This window comes from Nomascus leucogenys, chromosome 23, assembly GCF_006542625.1.
Source record: "Nomascus leucogenys isolate Asia chromosome 23, Asia_NLE_v1, whole genome shotgun sequence".
In the NCBI taxonomy this organism is placed as follows: domain Eukaryota; kingdom Metazoa; phylum Chordata; class Mammalia; order Primates; family Hylobatidae; genus Nomascus; species Nomascus leucogenys.
The window spans coordinates 19,330,569-19,352,838 of record NC_044403.1 but is presented as its reverse complement, the minus strand read 5'-3'; the positions used below and the strand labels follow the sequence as shown (position 1 = coordinate 19,352,838).

General features: G+C 34.8%; 1 protein-coding gene across 3 annotated transcripts in view; it reads left to right on the top strand.

Moving 5' to 3' along the window:
* Positions 1 to 22,270, top strand: part of ATF7IP (activating transcription factor 7 interacting protein) — a 138,900-nt gene that overhangs the window by 80,882 nt on the left and 35,748 nt on the right. For all 3 annotated transcript variants that reach the window (XM_030805016.1, XM_030805017.1, XM_030805018.1), the window contains exons 6-10: positions 145 to 210; positions 9,714 to 9,787; positions 10,356 to 10,444; positions 13,634 to 14,272; positions 19,664 to 19,728. In XM_030805016.1, the coding sequence (XP_030660876.1) occupies positions 145 to 210; positions 9,714 to 9,787; positions 10,356 to 10,444; positions 13,634 to 14,272; positions 19,664 to 19,728 (933 nt within the window). The remainder of the gene's footprint in view (positions 1 to 144; positions 211 to 9,713; positions 9,788 to 10,355; positions 10,445 to 13,633; positions 14,273 to 19,663; positions 19,729 to 22,270) is intronic.

Genomic DNA, 22,270 nt, shown 5'->3' with positions numbered 1-22,270 from the left:
TTATAATCAGCTTAATTTATTTTCTTTACTCAGCTATCTTCTGAGGATCCTGTTTTCTATAGGTTTCTTTTTATACATGTTTTTTTTTAATGCTATAATACCATTTGATTTCCATTCATTTTTGTCTTTTTTTTTTTTTTTCAGGCCAAGATAGCCAGGTTAACCAAACGCTTTGAAGCAGCCAAAGAAGATCTTAAGAAAAGACATGAAGTAAAATTTTTCTATTCTTGCATAATTAATACTTAGCGCTAAGTGGTAATCTTAGGAAATGCTGAATTAGGAGGAAACTGTATTACAAATCTGAAATTTGCTTTCATACTGTGTACTCCTCTATGTAATTTCTGGACCTTCAGCCCTAGAACTAATGAACCCCTTTCAAATCCTCATTTGTTATTCTCATATGTCAACATTTATATTCTATTTTAGGTTATGCAATTCTTTTTTTTTTTTTTTTTTTTTTTTTTTTGAGATGGAGTCTCTCTGTCGCCCAGGCTGGAGTGCAGTGGCACCATCTTGGTTCACTGCAACCTCCGCCTCATGGGTTCAAGTGATTCTCATGCCTCAGCCTCCCAAGTAGCTGAGATTACAGGTGCCCACCACCATGTCCGAGTGATTTTTGTATTTCTGGTAGAGACGGGGTTTCACCATGTTGGCCAGGCTGGTCTCGAACTCCCAACCTCAGGTATCCATCTACCTTGGCCTCCCAAATTGCTGGAATTACAGATGTGAGCCATTGTGCCAGGCCCCTTAGGTTATGCAATTCTTGAAGCTGTATTTTCTGTCCATCTTTAAAGTTAGGCTTCAGGGATTTGTCTTACCTTATTTCTTTCATTTTGCATTCTTGTCAGTTTCCCAGTATGGTCTCTTACTATTTTCTCCAAAGTATTTTAGTATTCTACCGCCTATAGTATTCCTGTTCTCCCCTTCCTTTCTTCCCCATGTAGTCAGTCCTCTTTTATGCTTTAATTATAATATACAGAGATTAGATTAAGTCACTTTATTGCCTTAAACAGTTTGAATATTTTTTAAAGTATACAATTAAGTCCAAACATCATAGCATAAATTGACTTCCAGAGTCTGGCTTTCGCTTTTTGGTGTTTCCTTCATTTTTCCTTTGTTTATCATTTTGCTACTCTTCTGTTATTTCCTTTATTATTCATATTTTAATATAGTACTTTGTATATTGCATTATAGTTTTTAGTTGGATTTATTTTCTTTTCCTCCTGAATTTTTTTGTTTTTAATTTTTTTATTTGAACAAGTGCCATTTCTTCATCTCGATAGTTCCATTGTCTGGCACATAGTAAATTGCTAGTACCAATAAATAGTAATCATTTTTCCTAGACGTTTTCTGTATTGATGCATGTTCATATATTCTTTCTTTTTTTTGCAGCAATAGTACATAGAGCCCTATGAACTCTTCCCCTAGCTTCCCCCAAGTGGTGAAATCTTATCACTGTAATACAGTATCAAAGTGAAGAAATTGACAATTTTGTTAAGTAGTTTACAGACTTAACAGTTTTTACCAGTTTTTACATGTGTATGTAAAAATTCATTGTGCATTCATGTCTGTCTGTGTTTATGCTTCCATGCAGTTTGATCACATGTATAGATTTATGTAGCCCCCATCACAGTCAAGATATAAAATTGTTACATCACCGTAAGTGGACTCCCTCATGCTACCCTTTTGTGGTTTTATTTTTATTATTGTTTCATCTGTTGATGGACATTTGGCCCATTATTATCTTTGGGCTATTTTGAATAATGCTGCAATGTACATGGGAGTGCAGCTATCTCTTCGAGATCCTGTTTTTAATTCTTTTGCACATATACCCAGAAGAGGAATTACTAGGTTGTATGGTAATATCTTTAGGTGTTTGAGGAGCCCCCATTCTGTTCTTCATAGAGGCTGCACCATTTCACATTTATACCAGTAGTGCTCAAGAGTTCCAGATTTCCCATAAACTCGCTAACGTGTTATTTTCTGTTTTTTTGATAGTGACCATCCTCATGGATGTATGTGATACCTCATTGTGGTTTTGATTTGCGTTTCTCTAATGACTAGTGATGTTGAGCATCTTTTCATATGCTTGTTGGCCATTTATGTATCTCCTTTGGAGAAAAGTCTCTTCAGGTTCTTTGCCTATTTTTAAATCAAGTTCCTTATTTTTGTTGTTAACTAAGTTGTAGGCATTCTTTATATATGCTGAATATTGACCCTTATCATATAAATTACTTGCAACTTTTTTGTATTCTTTGTTTCCTTTTCTCTCGATTGTTTCCTTTCATATACAGAAGTTATTAAGTTTGATGCAGTTCTGTTTGTCTATTTTTGCTTTTCTTACCTGTGCTATTAGTGTCATATACAAAAGAATCATTGCCAAATCCAATGTCATGAAACTTTTTCCCTATGTTTTCTTGTAGGAATTTTTATAGTTTTAGGTCTTATATTTAAATCTTTAGTCAATTTTGAGTTAATTTTTATATATTTTGTCAGAGTCCATCTTCATTCTTTTGCATGTATATATCCAGTTTTCCCAGCACCATTTATTAAAGAGGCTGTCCTTATCCCGTTGTGTGGTTTAGGCAGTTTTGTTGAAGATCATTTGACCGTATATGTGACTTTATTTCTAAGCTCTCTGTTCAGTTCCTTTGGTCACTGTCTATTTTTGTGCCAGCACCACACTTTTTTCGATTATTGTAGCTTTGTAATATATTTTGTGTGGTTCCTCCACCCCCCGCCCCCTTGGCCAACTTAGCCTAATATGTAATATGTTTTCAAATCATGAAGTATGAAACCTCCAACTTTGTTCTTTTTCAAAATTATTTTGGCAATTCAAGATCCTTTGAGATTCCATATGAATTTTAGGATTTTTTTCTGGAAAAATAAACCCACTATTGCAATATTGATAGGGATTGCATTGAATCTGCAGGTTGCTTTGGGTAATACAGATATTTTAACAATAATAAGACTTCCAATCCATAAACACAGGATGTCTTTTCACTTATTTGTGTCTTTAAACTTTTTCCAACATTGTTTTGTAGTTTTTATTGTATAATAGTTTTCTCCCTTTAAGTGTATTCCTAAGTATTTTATTCTTTTTGATGCTATTGTAAATTATATTGTTCATTTCTTTTTTATATTTTTTATAGTTTATAGATATGCAACTGATTTTTGCAGGTTGATTTTGTATCCTGCAACATTGCTGAGTTTGCTTATGTTTGAACAGTTGTCTTTAGGGTTTTTACATATGAGATCATATCATCTGTGAACAAAGATATTTATACTTCTTTTTCTGATTTGGATGCATTTATTTCTTTTTCTTGCATAATTGTTTGGTTTAGAATTTCCTGTACTATATTGAATAGAAGTGGCAAGAGTGGGCATGCTTGCTTAATTCCTGATCTTAGAAGGAAAGCTTTCGGTTTTTCACCATTGAGTACGATGTTAACTATGGAGTCTTCATGTATGGCCTTTGTTAAATTGAGATAATTTCCATTTCTGATTTGATGAGTGTTTTATTTATTTATTTTTTTCCATGAAAAGCTGTTGAATTTTGTCAAGTGCTTTTGCTGCATCAATTAAGATGATCATGTGGGTTTTGTCCTTTATTCTGTTAATATCTTATGTTACATTGATTTTTATATCTTGACCTATCCTTGCATTCCTCAGATAAACCAACTTGGTCATGGTGTATAATCTTTTTAACATGCTGTTGAATTTGGTTTGCTAATGTTTTCTTGAGGATTTTTATATCAGTATCCATCAGGGATATTTGTCTGTAGTTTTAGTATCTTTGTTTGGCTTTGGTATCAAGGTAATGATTGCCTAATAAATGGAATTTGAAAGTACTCCTACTTGGAATTACTCCTCTGGGAATACTACCAATTGTTTGGTAGTATCCTCCAGTGAAGCCATCTGGTCTTAGGTTTTTGTTTGTTAATTTTGTTTATTTTTAAAATTTATTATTTATTAATAATAATTATTATTTTTGCAGCAGAGTCTCACTCTGTCACCCAGGCTGGAGTGCAGTGATGTGATCTTGGTTCAAGTGATTTGTGTGCCCCAGCCTCCTGAGTAGCTGGAATAATAGGCCTGCACCACCGCGTCTGGCTAATTTTTGTATTTGTAGTAGAGACGGGCTTTCGTCATTTGGCCAGGGTGGTCTTGCACTCCTGACCTCAAGTGAGCCACCGCACCTGGCCTTAGGCTTTTGTTTGTTAGGAGATTTCTATTACTGATTAAGTCTCCTTACTAATTATAGATTTATTTACTTATTTACTTTTAATAATTCAGTCTTGGTGGGTTGTGTGTTTTTAGGAATTTATTTCTTCTAGGTAATCAAGTTTGCAGGTGTGTAATTGTTCATTGTAGTCTCTTGTAATCCTTTCCGTTTATGTAGCATCAGTTCTAATGTCTTCTCTTTCATTTCTTTTCATCTTTAAAGTCATCTGTTTTGTTAGTTAGCCTAGCTAAGGATTTATCAATTTCGCTGATTTTTTTTAAACCAACTCTTAGTTTTGTTTTTCTATTTTTCTATTCTCTATTTTGTTTACTTCCACCCTAATTTTCATTATTTCTTTCCTTTGGGTTTAGTTTTTTCCCTCTAGTTTTTTGAGTTGTAAAGCTAGATTGTTGATTTGAGATCTTTCTGTTTGTGTTTTACCACTATAAACTTCCTTACCACTGTTTTCACTGCATACAATTTATTATATTTTTTTTTCATTTTCATTTGTCTGACGATATCTTGTAATTTACCTTCTTCTTTGAGTTGTTGGTTTTTTTTTTTTAACAGCATGTTTAATTTTCACATATTTGTGACTTTTCCTACTTTTCTTCTGCTGTTGACTTCAAGTTTCATTCCATTATTGTCAGAAAAGATACTTGGTATGATTTCATTCTTTCTAAATTGTTAAGACCTGGGTTGTGACATGTGACCTATCCATGAGAATTTTCTATGTGCTCTTGAGAAGAATGTGTATTCTGCTGTTGTTTGATAGCTTATTCTATATGTCTGTTAGGTCCAATTGGCATATAGTGTTGTTAAAGTTCTCTGTTTCCTTGTTGATATTCTGTCTGATGGCTCTATCCATTATTGAAAGTGGGGTATTGAAGTTTCCTACTATCATTGTGTTACTGTCTGTTTCTCCCTTCCATTCTTTCAATGTTTGTTTCATATATTTGGAGCTCTGATGTTAGGGGTGTGTGTGTGTTACAGCTGGTGAAAGGACCCTTTTATCATTATGTCCTTCATTGTCTGTTTTGACAGTTTTAAAGTCTATTTTGTCATACATAAGTATGGCCCATCCTTACTCTCTTTTTGTTACCATTTGCATGGAATATATTTTTCCATCCTTTCGCTTTCATTCTATGTTGTATTTTGGATCCAAAGTGAGCCTCTTGTAGGCAGCATATAGTTGGATCTTATTTTTAAAAACATTAAGTCAACCTGTCTTTTGATTGGAGAGTTTTATCCATTTGCATTTAAATAAACTGCTCATTGGAAGGGACTTATTGTTGTCATTTTTTTTCTCTATGACTTGTAGCTTTTTTTTGTTTCTTGATTCCTTCGAGTTTCATTGCTTTTTGTTTTTCTTTTGGTATAGCAGTGTGCTTTCATTCCTTTTACAGTTTGTTTTGTGTATTTTCTGTAGATGTTTTCTCTGTGGTTACCGTGGGGATTACATAAAACATCCTAAAGTTACAACTGTCTATGTTAAACTGCAAATAACTTTAATCATATAAGAGCGCTACTCCATATCTGCCTCACCATGACTTGATGTTACTGATGTCGTATATCACGTCTTTTTATGTTGTTATCTGTTAACGTATTTTTAGTTTTTTTAAGCTTTTAAGTTCTATACCAGAATTAAAAGTGATTTATCCACCAATATAACAAGAATACAGGATTCTGTATTTTTCTCCTTATCAACCTTTACTTAGAGAAGTTTATATTTTTGTATGCTTCCATGATGTTGTGTAGCACTTTTTAGTTTCCCCTTGAAGGATTTTCTTTAGCACTTCTTGTAGGACAGGTGTAGTGATGAAACTCCTTCAGCTTTTCCTAATCTGGGAAAAATTTAATTTCACCTTCATTTTTGAAGCATATTATTGCCAGATATAGTATTCTTGATTGGCAGTTCTTTCATTCAGCACTTTGATAATATATTATCTCACTCCTTCAGGCCTACAAGGTTTCTGCTGAGAAATCTCTGTGTTATCTTATGGGAGTTCCCTTGTATGTTGTTATGAGTTGCTTTTGTCTTACTGCTTTCAAGATTATTTACTGTGATTCAGACAGCTTGGTTATAATGTATCTCAGTGTAGATGTTTTTGGGTTAACAATAGTTGGAGGTCTTTGAGCTTCTTGAATTTACATCTTCATTTTCTTCTTCCAGTTTCAGACATTTTCAGCAATTATTTATCTTTCTCTCTGTCTTCCTTTACTTCCCTTATGTGTATATTGGTTTGCCTGTTGGTGTCCCAAAAGTCCTTTAGACTTTCTTAGCTTTTCTTCATTCTCTTTTTGCTCCTCTGGCTTGATAATTTTAAATGACCTGTCTTCAAACTTGTGGATTTATTTTTCAGTTTGATCCGGTCTGCTCTTGATTCTCTACAGTGAGTTTTCATTTCAGTGTATTCTTCAGCTTTATAATTTGTATTATGATATGTTTTTACAGTTTCTCTTTGTTGATATTCTCATTTTGTTCATGCACCCTTTTTCTGATTTTGCTGTTTTCTGTCATCTCTTTCACTTTCATCTCATCGAGTATCTTTTTTTTTTTTTTTTTTTTTTTTGAGGAGTTTCGCTCCTGTTGCCCAGGCTGTAGTGTAACAGTGCAATCTCCACTCACTGCAACCTCCACGTCCTGGGTTCAAGCGATTCTCCAGCCTCAGCCTCCTGAGTGGCTGGGATTACAGGTGCCCACGACCACGCCCGGCTAATTTTTGTATTTTTAGTAGAGACAGGGTTTCACCATTTTGGCTAGGCTGCTCTTGAACTCCTGACCTCAGATGATCCGCCCGCCTCGGCCTCCCAAAGTGCTGGGATTACAGGCATGAGCCACCGCGCCTGGCCAGAGTATCTTAATGATAGTTATTTTGAATTCATTGGCAGATAATTCATAGCTCTCTGTTACTTTAGGGTTGGTTTTTGGAGATTTATTTATTTGATTGGACCATGTTTCTCTGTTTATTTGTATGCTTGCTGAAATTTTAGCATTTGAAAAAACAGCCGCATCTCCCAGTCTTTGTGGACTCTTGTACACAGGAAGGGCTTCACCAGTCAGCCTTCTTAGAGAGTCTGTGGGCCTCTAACACCTTTTTTTGGCTGTGTCTTCTCTGGGCTTTTGCTTGTACTCTTCCATCTGAAGAGGTTTGTCTCTCCACTCTGAAGCTCCCTCTGGTACCTGTCTTTGCTATAGCAGCCTCTGGTACTTTGGCAAGCTGTTGTATTAGTGCTTCCCCTGCTGTCTGTCTGTGTTACTGCAATTTCTCTGGTGCTCTATCAAGTCGAGGGTCCTGCCTTTGGTCTCTGAGGCTCACAGGCATCCAAAGTGCCATAGTCACAGTTCTTGCTCCAGGTTAGTCCTCCATGTTGGGTAAGACAAAATCTAGTGCGTTGGGCATCTTTCTTAAACAGTTAGATTTAAGCTCCACCTTTCTCTTTCCTTTCTGATGTAGAAGCTGTGTTGGGAGGTTGATGGGGTATAGTGAGTAAATGCAATGTATTTTCCTAACTCTTCCAATGTGCCTCTTTTTGGCCTTGTGCTCACCTGGGATGCCATATCCTTTCAACTAGTTTGTGGGAATCTCATGCAGGCAATATAATGTTTATCTTGTTAAGTTATCTCCGTATGGGAAGCAGAGGGGACTTCCTGTTCTGACATGTTGCTTATCATACCACAGTTTTTAAAAATCCTCCATCAAATGACTCCTGTGTTCTAAACCATTTGTTTTATTTATTCTCTATGCTTTTATTCTTTTTTGTTTTTCTCCTGAAGTATTCTTTTATCTTAACCATTTTGAGTGTAATAATTACTCAGTGATGGCCAGGCACAGTAGCTCATGCCCGTAATCCCAGCACTTTGGGAAGCTGAGGCAGGCAGATCACTTGAGGCCAGGAGTTCGAGACCAGCCTGGTCAACATGGCGAAACCCCGCCTCTACTAAAAATACAAAAATTAGCCAGGCCTGGTGGCAGGCACCTGTAATCCCAGCTACTCAGAGGCTGAGGCACGAGAATCGCTTGAGCCTGGGAGGGGGAGACTAGAGTGAGCCAAGATGGTGCCGCAGGATGGTGCACTCCAGCCTGGGCAACAGTGAGACTCTATCTCAAAAAAAAAGAGAAAAATTACTCAACAGTGTGCTTAAAGATGCATTCCTTTCCCTAAAAGCTTTTCTTTTTTAAACTTTTTCCATTCGCATTACACTATTATTTTAATTTGCTTTTCTCTCGTTTTACATTTGTTTATCTTGACAGCCAGATTTTAAGTACCTTTATAGCAGATTATCTTAATTCTATTGTTTTTCCCTCTACACATATCTAATGCAATGTCATACTAGAAGGTTGAAATTATTGTTGTGTCATATAAAAAGTAGCAAGATGTATTTGTTATTAAGAAGAGTGATGAATGGCATCTGCTCAATGGAATTCTAAGCATTTATTACCTTTGGTTTAATATGTTATTCTTACACTTGACTTAGTCTTAAGTAGAGATATTTTCTTCTTCTCATTTTTTGTTTGGTTGTTTTTGAGGCATGGTCTGGCTATGTCACCCAGGCTGGAGTGCAGTGACACAATCTCGGCTCACTGCAACCTCTGCCTCCTTGGCTCAAGCTATCCTCCCACCTCAGCCTCCCAAGAAGGTGGGACCACAGGCGTGTATTACCACGCCTGGCTAATTTTTGTATATATATTTTTTTTAGAGATGGGGTTTCGCTACGTTGCCCAGGCTGGTCTATAACTCCTGAGCCCAAGCAATCCTTGCCTGTCTCAGCCTCCCAACGTGCTAGTATTACGAGTGTGAGCCACTGTGCCCAGCCTCGTTTTAAGAGATAAGTGATGATAGCGTTATTAATGATGGAGGCCTAAATAATGATAATTAATATGTAGGTGTTATAATTCCATTTCTGTATTCCCGGGTTTTGGGGGGAAAGGCTGAAATAAGTTGTTACTGAAGCTTAGATTTGTGACATTTTATTAAATAATTTAAGTCACATAGTGGTAGGTAGTTTTTTTAAAAAAGCAACTTAAAAATAATTTTGATTTGTGACATTGGATGCCACTTATTTGTTGAATTGCTGGTGCTAATATGATGCCTGCTACATAGTAGGCATTCACTGGCTATTTGTTAAATGAGTGAGTCTGGTTATTCTTTAGATTTATATTGTTAATGTTTTTTAAATTCTTACAACATGTGAGCCATTTTTGTGTTTTTAATTTATTCTTCATAAGAACACTGAGATGCAGGAATTATTATATTAATCTCTCAAATGATAAGCAGTTGTCTTCAGCAAAGTAAATGATTTGCTTAAGGTACAATGAACAAGTGATAATGCCAAGATTCAAATTATTGTCTCAGCTGGCGATGTTTCCCATTATATTAGAACAGTGACAGATAATATATTGACAGACATCTACAGGTCTTATTTTTTTTTAAAGATTCCCTGTGTGTTGTTTTATTTTTACCTTGATTTTTTTTTCTCCCCCAGCATCCACCCAACCCACCAGTATCACCAGGAAAAACTGTAAATGATGTCAACAGCAATAATAACATGTCTTACAGGTGAGAATTCATAGTCTGTCTAGTTTTTAAATAACAGAACAAAGTTCTAATTTTCTTTATTTGGTAGAAGAATCTTGCAGTGTAATCATGGTATTTATGTAGAAATAAGTGTTTGGTGTACTTGGTTAGTATATTTTCTTTTTCCGCTTCATTGTTAATCTGTGAATAATACTTTTGCTAACTTATTATAAGGGATTCTTTGGTCACTATATATTTCTTTTACCACTTGTCTTAAATAGTATTCTTTCAAGTAATTGAGAAATGCTTCTGTTAAGGGTGAGAAAGACTAATGTCTGTATATATTAGGACCTACTTTTGGTATTCAGGTTAAGTACTGATAACAGACATTAGAATACAAGAGTTAAGACTCTTCCCTAATGCCATAGACCCCAGCATTTAGAAGTCTTTGTGCCAGCTATGCCTCACTGTTTTTGCTTGCAGTTTAGGGTTGTGAAACCCAAGTCGAGCCACCCTTTTTCCCCTGTGGGCCACTGCTTATTCTAGATATCAGTTGGTATTCCCTGAGTGGCATATCTGTTGACTATTTGTGTGTATATATATTTCATAGAAATGCAGGCACAGTGAGACAGATGCTGGAGTCCAAAAGAAATGTAAGCGAGAGTGCACCACCATCCTTTCAAACTCCTGTGAATACAGGTAACTTTTTTTTAAAATACCAAAATACATTTTCTTAGGAATTAAACGCTTTGGTTCTCTTTTCTTACATTCTTTTGAGGTTGAAATGGATTAAGAAATTGGACACATTGTTTAAGTACAAAAATTTTGTTAAAAATTCAGGATCAAACTGGGTATGGTGGCACATGCCTATAGTCTCAGCTACTTGGGAGGCTGAGGAGGATTACCTGAACCCAGGAGTTCAAGTCAGCTTGGGCAAAATAATGGAATCCATTTGGTCTCTTAAAACAAAAAAATTTAGGGTCATAGATAAGTATATGTGAAAATACAGTATAGATATTCAAATCTCTGTTGTAGTAGTTCACAAACTTTCTGGTCTCTAGATCCCTTTACAATCTTAAAAAATTATTAAGAACTCCAGAATTTGTGTTTATGTGGGTTACATCCATTGATATTTATTATCAGTCGAAATGAAGTAGAAATTAAACAGAAATTTAAAAATGTTTTTAAAATATTTATTCATTTAAAATAATAGTAGGCTGAGCTTGGTGGCCCACGCCTGTAATCCCAGGACTTTGAGAGGCTGAGGCAGGCAGATCACTTGAGGTCAGGAGTTTGAGACCAGCCTGGCCAACATGGTGAAACCCCATCTCTACCAAAATACAAAAATTATCCAGGCATGATGGCTGGTGCCTGTAATCCCAGCTACTCAGGAGACTGAGGCAGGAGAATTGAGCTTGAATCCGTGAGGCGGAGTTTGCGATGAGCCGAGATCACGCCACTGCACCCCAGCCTGGGCAACAGAGTGAGACTTCCTCTCAAAAAATAAAAATAAAAAAATAAATAATAAATATAAAAATAGATACTGTAATAGTAAACTCATACTGTCTAACACAGAAAACTTTTTAAAATGAAACTGTGTATTTTCCAAGCTTAAAAATAGAGCACAAAGAGCATTATTCTCTTACATTTTTTACATATCTCTTTAATACTTTGAGACATTAAGACAGCTAAAGATAGCTGTATACTCATATTCATATCTGCTTTTATACTGTTTTAAAATGTTGATTTGGCTGAAGCATATGAAGGAAATCCAGTCTTATACAAATATATAGATGGAAAAGGGCTTAGCCCTTACAGATAATTGTGGATATTCTTCTTTGATACTATCCAGTAGTAGTTTCTTTAAGGTTGGTTGTGAAGTATAATCTGAAACCACATCAAAGAACTTTTCTAACTCCTCCATTAAAATCCATTTATTGGACAGCGTGGTGGCTTACGACTATAATCCCAGCACTTTGGGAGGCCCAAGGCAGGTGGATTGCTTGAATTCAGGAGTTCCAGGCCGGCTGGGGCAACATAGTGAAACTCTGTCTCTACAAAAAATACAAAAAGTAGCCGGACATGATGGTGCACACCTGTGGTCCCAGCTACTCAGGAGGCTGAGGTGGAAAGATGGCCTGAGCCTGAGAGGTGTAGGCTGCTGTGAGCCAAGATTGCGCCAGTGTACTCCATCCTGGGCACTAGAGGCAAACCTTGTCTTAAAAAAAAAAAAAAAAATCCATTCCTCTGTCTTGCACTTGGATGGAGTTTTACTAATTATTATTCATTGATCATTTGAAAACTATTCACCAAGTTATGCAGATCTTCCAAATGACACATTTTATTAATAAATATTAATTTTAAAAATTACATTTACTGATTTTACTATCGGTTCTACTCAGAGAAGTATTTTAAGGATTTAGGGAGCTGTCATGCTTTCAGTGACAGATACAAGTTTTTTCTAATGTTCTTAGTTTTGCTTTAAAACTCAAATGTTATTATTGCTGATAAATACAGTTGGGCTTTTTTCTTTGAAGTGACTGCCTTACCTAGTTTAAGAAAAGATCTTCAAAATACCCACACGTGAATTATCAGTGTGTCTATAGGTCATTCTTTCAAGTAAAAATAGTGTTTCATGGGAAAGACTGCTAGTTGAGTTTATAGCTCAATTGCACAAGCATTTTTCCTTAACTATCCTACTTTGGCATGCAGTAGTTGTCTTATATGTACTGCCTATTTCTTCACATGGAATATTAAGAAAAGAACCCCTATTCAAAGGTTGAGATATAATAAAGTTAATAGTTCTTACTGCTGTATCATGGGGATTCTTAAGTAAAACTGACTTTTTTACTGTAAGCATGTGATGAAGAATGCAGCGATGTTTGGTCCCATTATACTACCTTGATTTTTGTACTAAAGCATCAGAAGTTTTACTCACCATTGCTTTTGCTCCATTGCTGCAAATGTCTGCTCATTTAAAAAGTCAGATAATGTCTCATTCTTATGAAAATAGTTTTCACATTGCAAACTCCCTAAACGGGTCTCAGAAAACCCCAGGCACTCCACTAGACCACACTATGAGAAACTGCTGCTCCAGTTTACCTGTTATTTTTGGAAAGACTATATATCAGTGAGAAAGAAGTTTGGTCATGTATTTTAAACCTGTTCCAATGAGAATAAACACAAGTAGTTGAAAATTACTATAAAACTCTAGTGACCAACATTTGTATTTTCTCTGTTCTTCTGTATATGCTACCTCATTTCTTCTTAATTCATCTGTCATCTTCGCTCAGTGCTATTTTCCATATCATACAATGTCAGTAGGGTGTCAGTAGAGGGAATCTCCCCTCAATAGTTCCTCTCCCGAGGAATTCAATCAAACTTGATCCAAAGATACACACATGGTTCAAATAATAAAATACGATGAGTAAGCTTACCTGTTATTCATTAATGGCCATGACTCTTTTTAGATTTACTATTTGAGTTTATATATTACTTGTGTTGTAAGGCATTTATAATGTTTTTAATGTAGTTTCAAAAATATATATTTTTACTTAACTTTTTAGGATTTTTTATTTGTTTACTAGTTAGGTACTCCGAAGTGATTATAGTAATTTTGAGAGACTGTTTTGATCCTCAGTAGTCTTGCATATTAATCATCCATCATGTGCTGTTTTTGTGATTTACTAAAACTACATGCAAAATGCTTCTATGAATTTAATTCTAAATTAAATTTCGGAATTTAAATCTGGAAAAAAATTTCGTGATAAAAGACTTTACAGTCTTTGCAATGTATTATGCAATGTATTTAATTTGTATCTGTCACATTTTCTTAGTTGATAAATTAATATAACCATTTAAACTGAGACTTCTGTTTTCTTTCTATAGTATCTTCAACCAATCTTGTCACTCCTCCAGCAGTTGTCAGTAATCAACCTAAATTGCAGACTCCAGTGACTTCGGGTTCTCTCACAGCAACGCCAGTTCTTCCTGCACCCAATACAGCTACTGTAGTTGCTACTACTCAGGTGCCTAGTGGAAATCCCCAGCCTACAATCTCTTTACAACCTTTGCCAGTGATTTTGCATGTACCTGTTGCAGTATCCTCTCAGCCTCAGCTTCTACAGAGCCATCCAGGGACTTTGGTGACTAATCAACCATCTGGCAACGTTGAATTCATTTCTGTGCAAAGCCCACCTACAGTGAGTGGTCTTACCAAAAATCCAGTATCCTTGCCATCCTTGCCAAATCCCACTAAACCAAGCAACGTTCCTTCTGTGCCCAGTCCTAGTATTCAAAGGAACCCTACTGCCAGTGCTGCACCATTGGGAACAACACTTGCTGTGCAGGCTGTTCCAACGGCACACTCTATTGTACAAGCCACAAGGACTTCTTTACCCACAGTGGGCCCATCAGGACTCTATAGTCCATCAACTAATCGAGGTCCTATACAGATGAAAATTCCAATTTCTGCGTTTAGTACTTCGTCTCCTGCAGAACAGAGCAGCAATACCACCCCAAGAATTGGTAAGTCACCATGTAGGTTTAATACTAGAAATGCAAGCATGTTAATAGCCTTGTAATGATTGAACTTTTTTTTTCTAAGTGGCTAGCATTATTGGAAGAACAAAATAAATAGAATTTTCTTGATTATTTTTAGTAATTTTTTAGATACCTGAGAGAAATGATGTTGCTAAAATGGGGCTTGAGAGGGGGTTTATTTTGAATTAGAAGTTAGTATCTGTGTTTTATCTTTTAGTAATTTTCCTAAGTTTGGTGAATTTTTAATTTATGGCTTTGTGGCAAGCATTATGAGTTACTTTTATGATACATTTGCCAGCAATATCGTTTAAAACATTTTAAAGTATCAAATTTACATAATATATGCTTTTAAGAAAAAAAGGCACATTTATGTTCCTTACCCATTTGGAAAATCCTTTGTGCACTCATTCATAGCTTCCAAATTTGAACAACTTAAAAATAGATTTTTCTTTCACATTTACTATAAAATGTTTGGGTCCTTCTTGTTTTATCTTTTCTGTTTTCCCATATGACATATTACATGATTGTTTGTATTTTACTTAGAAATATTGCAAAATGGAGCACTTGATTATACCTGTTTAAAATCTGCCAAACTCTGTGTCTTCCTAGTTCCTGGAAAGAGTTTGTTTTGTATGCATTCTTGAACTTGCTTATTCTTCATTTCTGACTTCACATTTATCCGCACTACTTTTAGAAAGGCAGGCAAGGGTAGGCATCATGTGTATAGTAAAATTGCTACAGTATTTTTCTTATTGATGTTGTAAGTAACCATGTAATATAGGAAACAAATTCTAAAGTACAAAATTACTTTTATAAGTGAGATGTACAAGCCTTAGTTTTTATTTGTCATATAGCCATTACTAGTGTAGTTAACTTCCTAAGTGTTTTCTCATTTAAAACAATGATGGTATTTCACAGAGTTGTTAAGAAAGTAAATGAGTGGCAGATCAAAATTAATGTTGGGTTGAAGCTGGATATCACTCTTACATCATTATCATATTTATAAGAATAAACTAATGTTTTATATGAAAGTGTAATTATTATTTATAGTATTTACAATTTAAATGTTTGCATAGTACAGGGGCAAATGTTTGTTAGTGTTATCTGCTACCACATTATTTTTTGGATATTCTTTCATGTTTACAACACTAAAAGAGATGCTTGCTTTTAACTGAGGTCAGTGGACATACAAGATTTTTGGGTGATAGTTCATTTTTCTATAACTTCTTTTTCTTTTAGTTCTTAGTATTTTTTAATGTCAGATGATTTAGTGATGGACATTGTTTTATGTGATTTTGGGTTTTCCTCCTTATGAAATTTTGAGGCAAAGTTGACATTGTTTTAAATTCATGGTTATGAGATGAGATATATTCTTAAATAGAGAACTTTTCCTGAAAAACCATGGCTTGAAAAAAAATAATTTAAGAGTATTTTGTTTAACGTCATGCTCATACTCCAGACACTTCTAAAAGTGTCAGAATTATAATTTCATTATTCTGTTCTCTTATGATTTTTATAGAAAGGATATATTCCCCAAATTATCTGGTTGATGTACACTATTAGTAATTCATGTCAGTCTGTTTCATTTGACTATTCTTAATTTTTTTATATAAAAGTAAGTTTTCACAATCATTAATTGTTATAGCATTCTGAGATAATGTACAATTATTTCTAAACATAAAATTGTATATTTTAACATGTACATTTATTTAACACATTTATATATTTTAATATGTAATTATATCAAGATCTTCATTTCAAGTTCCATTTAGAATGCTTACCTACGTTTGATAATGAATAAATGTGAATGACAAGCTTTGTATTTTTTCATAATGCTAACTAAAATGAGATCTTATTAATTTGCTTATTCTTCATTTCTGACTTTATTAATAAATTATTACTTATAATATGTTCTTTGATCAGGTATAATTTCAGCAGTGCCATAAATGACGTTAAAGTAGCCATTTGGCTTTTTAGGATTCCCAAAACCTAAACTGAAGCCAAACTTCAGTACATCTCTACTACATTTAGTAGTTTGTGATAAATTAATTAGGTTATATAATTAAAATTTTCTAAGCTCTTTTATACTTATGTGGGTATTATGTTTACTTAATAAGAATATATGCTATATGTTCATGCATTTGTATGTATTTTATTATAGCTAAGTATATCCTTATGGATTTTAAATCAGTATTTTCTGTTTATAGTGAGGTAAATGTCCTCCTAAGGGCTTGGAAATTTAGAGCTCAAATTATAGCTAATTTCATTCATTCACAAAGTAATGAATGTCTATATTATCTTAGGTTCTTTAGGTACACAGAAGTGTATAAAATAGTCACTATGATCTCATCAAGCTTACAATCAAATAGGGAATGTGGTCATTAAATAACTAATTAATTATAAATGTGATGAGTGTTAGAATTTGCAGGTTTTTGTGAGAGGACAAAAGAGAACATGGGAAATCTAGAAAGGTATGAAGTAATGAACAGAAGAATGGGGGAAATAGGGTTAAAGGGTTTTTGTAGGGGGTAATGTGACATCCATGAACCCTGGTTACAGTATGGAGAATGGTTTGGAAGGGGTAAGAATAGTGTTTGGAAGACCAATTAAGAGGCTGGAGGCTCTTGTAGTGTACGAGATGAGAGATGGTGGTATGAAAAAGATTGAAAAGTTATTTAAGAGGTAGCATTGGCAGTACTTGGTAATTTATTAATAAAAGTTCAGATGCGTGGAAGAGATGGAGAACTCAAAGATGACTCAGCTTTCTAAGACATTGTTAAATGCTGTTCCATTTACTAAACTAGACGTTAAAGAAAGAGCAGATTTGGGGGAAAGTTATATACAATGTACACTCTCAGATTTAATTAAACATCTTGTTCTAAGACTATATAAAACTAGAGTTGGCTAGGCATGGTGGCTTATGCCTGTAATACCAGCACTTTGGGAGGCTGAGGCAGGAGGATGGCTTGAGCTCAGGAGCTCGAGACCAGCCTTGCCATATAGTGAGACCCCCATCTGTACAAAAAATAAAAAATTAGCTTGGCATGGTGATACATGCCTGCAGTCCCAGCTATCCAGGAGGCCGAAGCAGGGGAATTGCCTGAACCCAGGAGGTCAAGGCTGCAGTGAGCCATGGTTGTGCCACTGCACTCCAGCCTGGGCAACAGAGGAAGTCCCTGTCTCAGAAATAAAAACAAAAAAACGAGAGTTTAAACACAGCAATTATTTCTTCAACCATTTCTTCAAGGACAGAATTAAATGAACAAAGTATTTGCCTTTTTTTATGTTCGTACAATTATCCAGAGCTACTAACAGATACTGCCAGTTTAACTCCTGTAAAGTGGTTTTTAATTTTATTTACTTTTATTTGTATTTTTATGGAGATGTATTCCATATGATAGAAGGATTTTAAGCTGTAATTTCTTATTTTACATCCTGACCAGTTTTGTTGCTTGATAGACGGAGTTATAATATTTATGTCCAGAAGTCATCCAAGGTAGATCTTATAGAAGAAAGCAAAAGCAATGCAATGGAACTATAAGACGTTACATTAAGAATCAAGGGAAAAAATCTGTAATAACGGGCAAGGAAAGTTGAGAATCTAGAATAAGGAATATTATTACAGTTTTGTGAATAATTAACTTATAGCTCTGAGGCAATTAGGTCTAAGAGAGAATCATGCTGGGTAACAAAGAAATGTGTGTATAACATTTTATTAAGCAGTCTAAATCTTTCTTGCATCTTTAGGAATTTTCTTATATGAAAATGTTATGACAAAAAATAAAAATGAGGCCAGGTATGTTGGCTCATGCCTATAATCCCAGCACTTTGGGAGGCTGAGGCAGGTGGATCACTTGAGGACAGAAGATCGAGACCCGCCTGGCCAGCATGGTGAAAGCAGGTCTCTACTAAGTAAACAAAAATTAGCCAGGCATGGTGGCACACACTGGTAGTCCCAGCTACTCAGGAGGCTGCGACGTGAGAATCGCTTGAACCTGGGAGATGGAGGTTGCAGTGAGCCAAGATCGTGCCACTGCCCTCTAGCCTTGGTGTCAGCAAGACTGTGTCTCAAAAAGAAAAAAAATAATAAAATAAAGAATTAAAAAATAAAAATACAAAAGTGAAACTTCCTCATCTACTTTTTATGTAAAGTTATCTTTTATTTTGATTTGAAGATGGAAGTGTTTCAAATCCAAATGAATGTATTTTAACAGCGTATATAAAAACCTTTGGTAGTAAATCACTGATATTTTGGTAATGTCACCTAGTGTATGTTAATACTCCACTATGTAACATCAGTAGCCTAAAATTAGTTTTGTTAGTCTTTCAGGAACTTCGTAGTCCAAAACAGATGCTCATTTGTAATAAATGAGGTAATTTGAATATATTTTTAAATAAATAGATAATATATTAATATTCTTCTTACAAAAAGAATGTAATTCAGACAAGGTAGGAGAAATCAAAGGGCATTGTTTTTACTTCTGTACCCTGGAATACTTCTCTTTTAACAGGTGAATATTAACCCAACTTGATTTTTTAGACATACAGACTTATATATATACATATGGGAATACATAGGTAGTTTAACTTCCTGTATTTTTTTAAACATAAATTGTTAACTCTTTATGCATTCTGAAGATTTGCAAATGAAAGGAATGCCATAGTTTGACCAAGAGAGTTTTGTCTCCAGAAAGAAAGGATGGGCTGTTTCAACATTTAAAAACTCCATGTTACCAAACAGGAAACCCTAAATAATCTCAATAGGTGCAAAAAACCTTTGATAAAATTTAATACATTCTCTCTTTTCCTCCCATTAGAAATTGGGACAAAATATACTTTATTTTCTGTGCTGTTCTGGAAGTAACATTGTTTTTTAACTGCAAACTCATTACAAGTTAGTTGAAAAATGAACAAAGAAAAAAAATCACCGATGATTGAACTACTGAGAAATATGCATATGTATTTTCTTGGATTTACTGCAACCGTTTCTGCTGAATTTATTGGAAACATTTTTGACATACTAGATTGTTTTCTCCAAAGGGACATAGTGTGGAGGAATTATATTTTGTTTAACTATTTCCTCATGTTAGAACATTTAAGTTATGTGTATCTTAAATTATTTCCATGAGATACTGCTTAGAGTTAAAATTGCCGGGCCAGTGGAAAGTTTTTTTTAATCTGTATTGTGATCTGTGTAGTAATCTGTATAGTATCTGAAAGATACTATAGCAGTGATCTGTGAGTTTTTTATTTACGTATGTGACATGTTGACAGAAAAATAGTTGGAGAAAACTACATGAATTGTTTCATATAAAGCAACCTAACTTTTTACATTTTGTAGATGTTTTTAAAAATGTTTTTTTTTTTACTTTTCAGAAAACCAGACAAACAAAACAATAGATGCTTCTGTCAGTAAGAAAGCAGCCGATAGCACATCACAGGTAAGATTTTTCCTTCTTCTTCAAAGTAAAATCCTAATTATGGTCCACAGGAAAATGAATTTTCATCATTCTTTGATTAAATGAAAATTGTTCTATGTGTGTTTTTTATAACTATCCAAACATTGTCTCACAACTTCTCCGTAATGTTTGACAAGAATTGAGGTTTTTTTGTTTTGTCTTGTTTTGTTTTTGCATAGCGGTTCTCTTAGAGGTAATAATTAGTTTATTCTATTAACTGATTTGATTAATACAATTGACAGTCCAGTCATTTGCCTTTACATACTGTAAAGATTGTCTGCAAAAAGAAAACACATGTAATTTCTTCCAGGTGCATCTTTTTTAAGAGTGTCTCATTGGTTTACCCTCACTTGTACCACTCTCTACCCCTACCACCTTTTTAATTTCCTCAAAGGTAATCAGAAATACCTTTTGAGGAAGAATTTTTTTGTCTGTCTGCTTGTTTACTAGCACTTTGCCAGTCTTTGTACTTTTTCATATTAAATCTTAACCACCCGGTAATAGAGTAACTACTTCTTTCCTGTATTAACAGTGTTCCTCCTTGTTCTTTATGGCTTTAGGTGTAGTGAATTTATAGTGATTAGATTGTTGATAGTTTTATTTTATTTTCTTCACTTCCTTTGAATCATTTCAAGGAGCTCATATATTCCTAGCAGAACAAACATCTCGAGCATGTCAGGCATGAAAAAATAACAAGAATTTTAAAACAAGGGCATCATTTGATCTTTAAATATGACTATTTTCTTTAGAACCGATGGATTTTGACTAACCTAGATGTACACCATAGTTTATAGATCAAATAAAAGCTATTAAAAATATCTTAACTTCTTACAAATGTTAGCAGTCTTTGTGTGCAGTATAGAGATCAAAGTTGTGATTGTTTCTGAGCATGTCTTGTGGATTATAACTATGTTTTCAATTAAAATTATAAGATTGAGATACTTCCTGGAAGACGTATAGAAAATGTTGATATATTCAGAGATACTTAAGTGACATTTATAGGAAGTCTAGTTAAACTTTAAACAAAGGATTTATGAACATCTCTACTTTCCCCAGTGAGTTTTTTTTTTTTAAACAAGTTAAGTAATATTTTCAAGGAAAGGAAAATGGACATTATGATGGCTGTCTTTTGTCCTTTTGTAAATGGTGGTTCTTCTAGAGCTGTGCTATCTAATATGATAGCCACTAGTCACATGCAGCTATTTAAATTAAATTAAAAATTTAGTTTCTCAGTCAAAATAACCCCATTTCAAGATTCAGTAACTACAAATGGCTAGTGGCTAGCATATTGGACCACACAGATACAGACTATTTTCATCATTGCAAAAAGTTGTATTGAACTCTATTGTATAGAATATTTTGCTGAAATATAGTATATGTAGCCGGGCACGGTGTCTCACACCTGTAATCCTAGCACTTTGGGAGGCCAAGGTGGGCAGATCACCTGAGGTCAGGAGTTCGAGACCAGCCTGGCCAACATGGGGAAACCCCGTCTCTACTAAAAAGACAAAAATTTGCCTTGGTGTGGTGGCGGGTGCCTGTAATCCCAGCTACTTGGGAGGCTGAGGCAGGAGAATTGCTTGAACCCAGGAGGGCGGAGGTTGCAGTGAGCTGAGATCATACCACTTCACTCCAGCCTGGGTGAAAGAGCGAAACTCCATCCCATCTCAAAAAAAAAAAAAAAGAAAAGAAATATAATATATGTAACATCATAAATACATAAGTGAAATTAAAATGGATATAATATAAGACACTTGAGGTGGGGTGTAGTGGCTCACGTCTATAATCCCGGCACTTTGGGAGGTGAAGACAGGAGCATCACTTGAGCCCAGGAGGTGGAAGAAAGCCTGGGCAGCAAAGTGAGACTCTGTCTCTATAAAAAAGAGGAACTTAAAAAAAAAGAAAAAAAAAAAGACACTTGAAACAGGAGTTGACTTCATCAGAAAGCAAAGCAATAGTACAACTTAATATTAAGCTCTCAATAGATATTTTATTTGGCTTCAAGGAGGAGGAATTTAATATCTGAGTATAAAAAAATACATACAAGCAGTTTGAGCAGCTAGCCTGCTGAAGCAGTGCCTTATCAAAAATAACAAAGTTTCAGTTTTGAATCAGTTCAATTATGTATATGAATAATAAATATAATTACAGGAGTTTTATTGTGTAATAAGAAACCATAATGGAAGTATATATGTGCTTTCAGTTATGAAGTTATGCTTGTCAGCCAGAATTTTTTGAAACAAATATCATTTTTGTCATTGTGATGAATACCTTTATTAATGTTACACTGTTGACTAAGAAGTTATCTTTTTACCCTAATGTGCACCTTTCTTTTTTTTTTTTTGAGACAGAGTCTCGCTCTGTCGCCCAGGCTGGAGTGCAGTGGCGCAATCTCGGCTCACTGCAAGCTCCACCTCCCGGGTTGACGCCATTCTCCTGCCTCAGCCTCTCCGAGTAGCTGGGACTACAGGCGCCTGCCACCACGCCCGGCTAATTTTTTGTGTTTTTAGTAGAGACGGGGTTT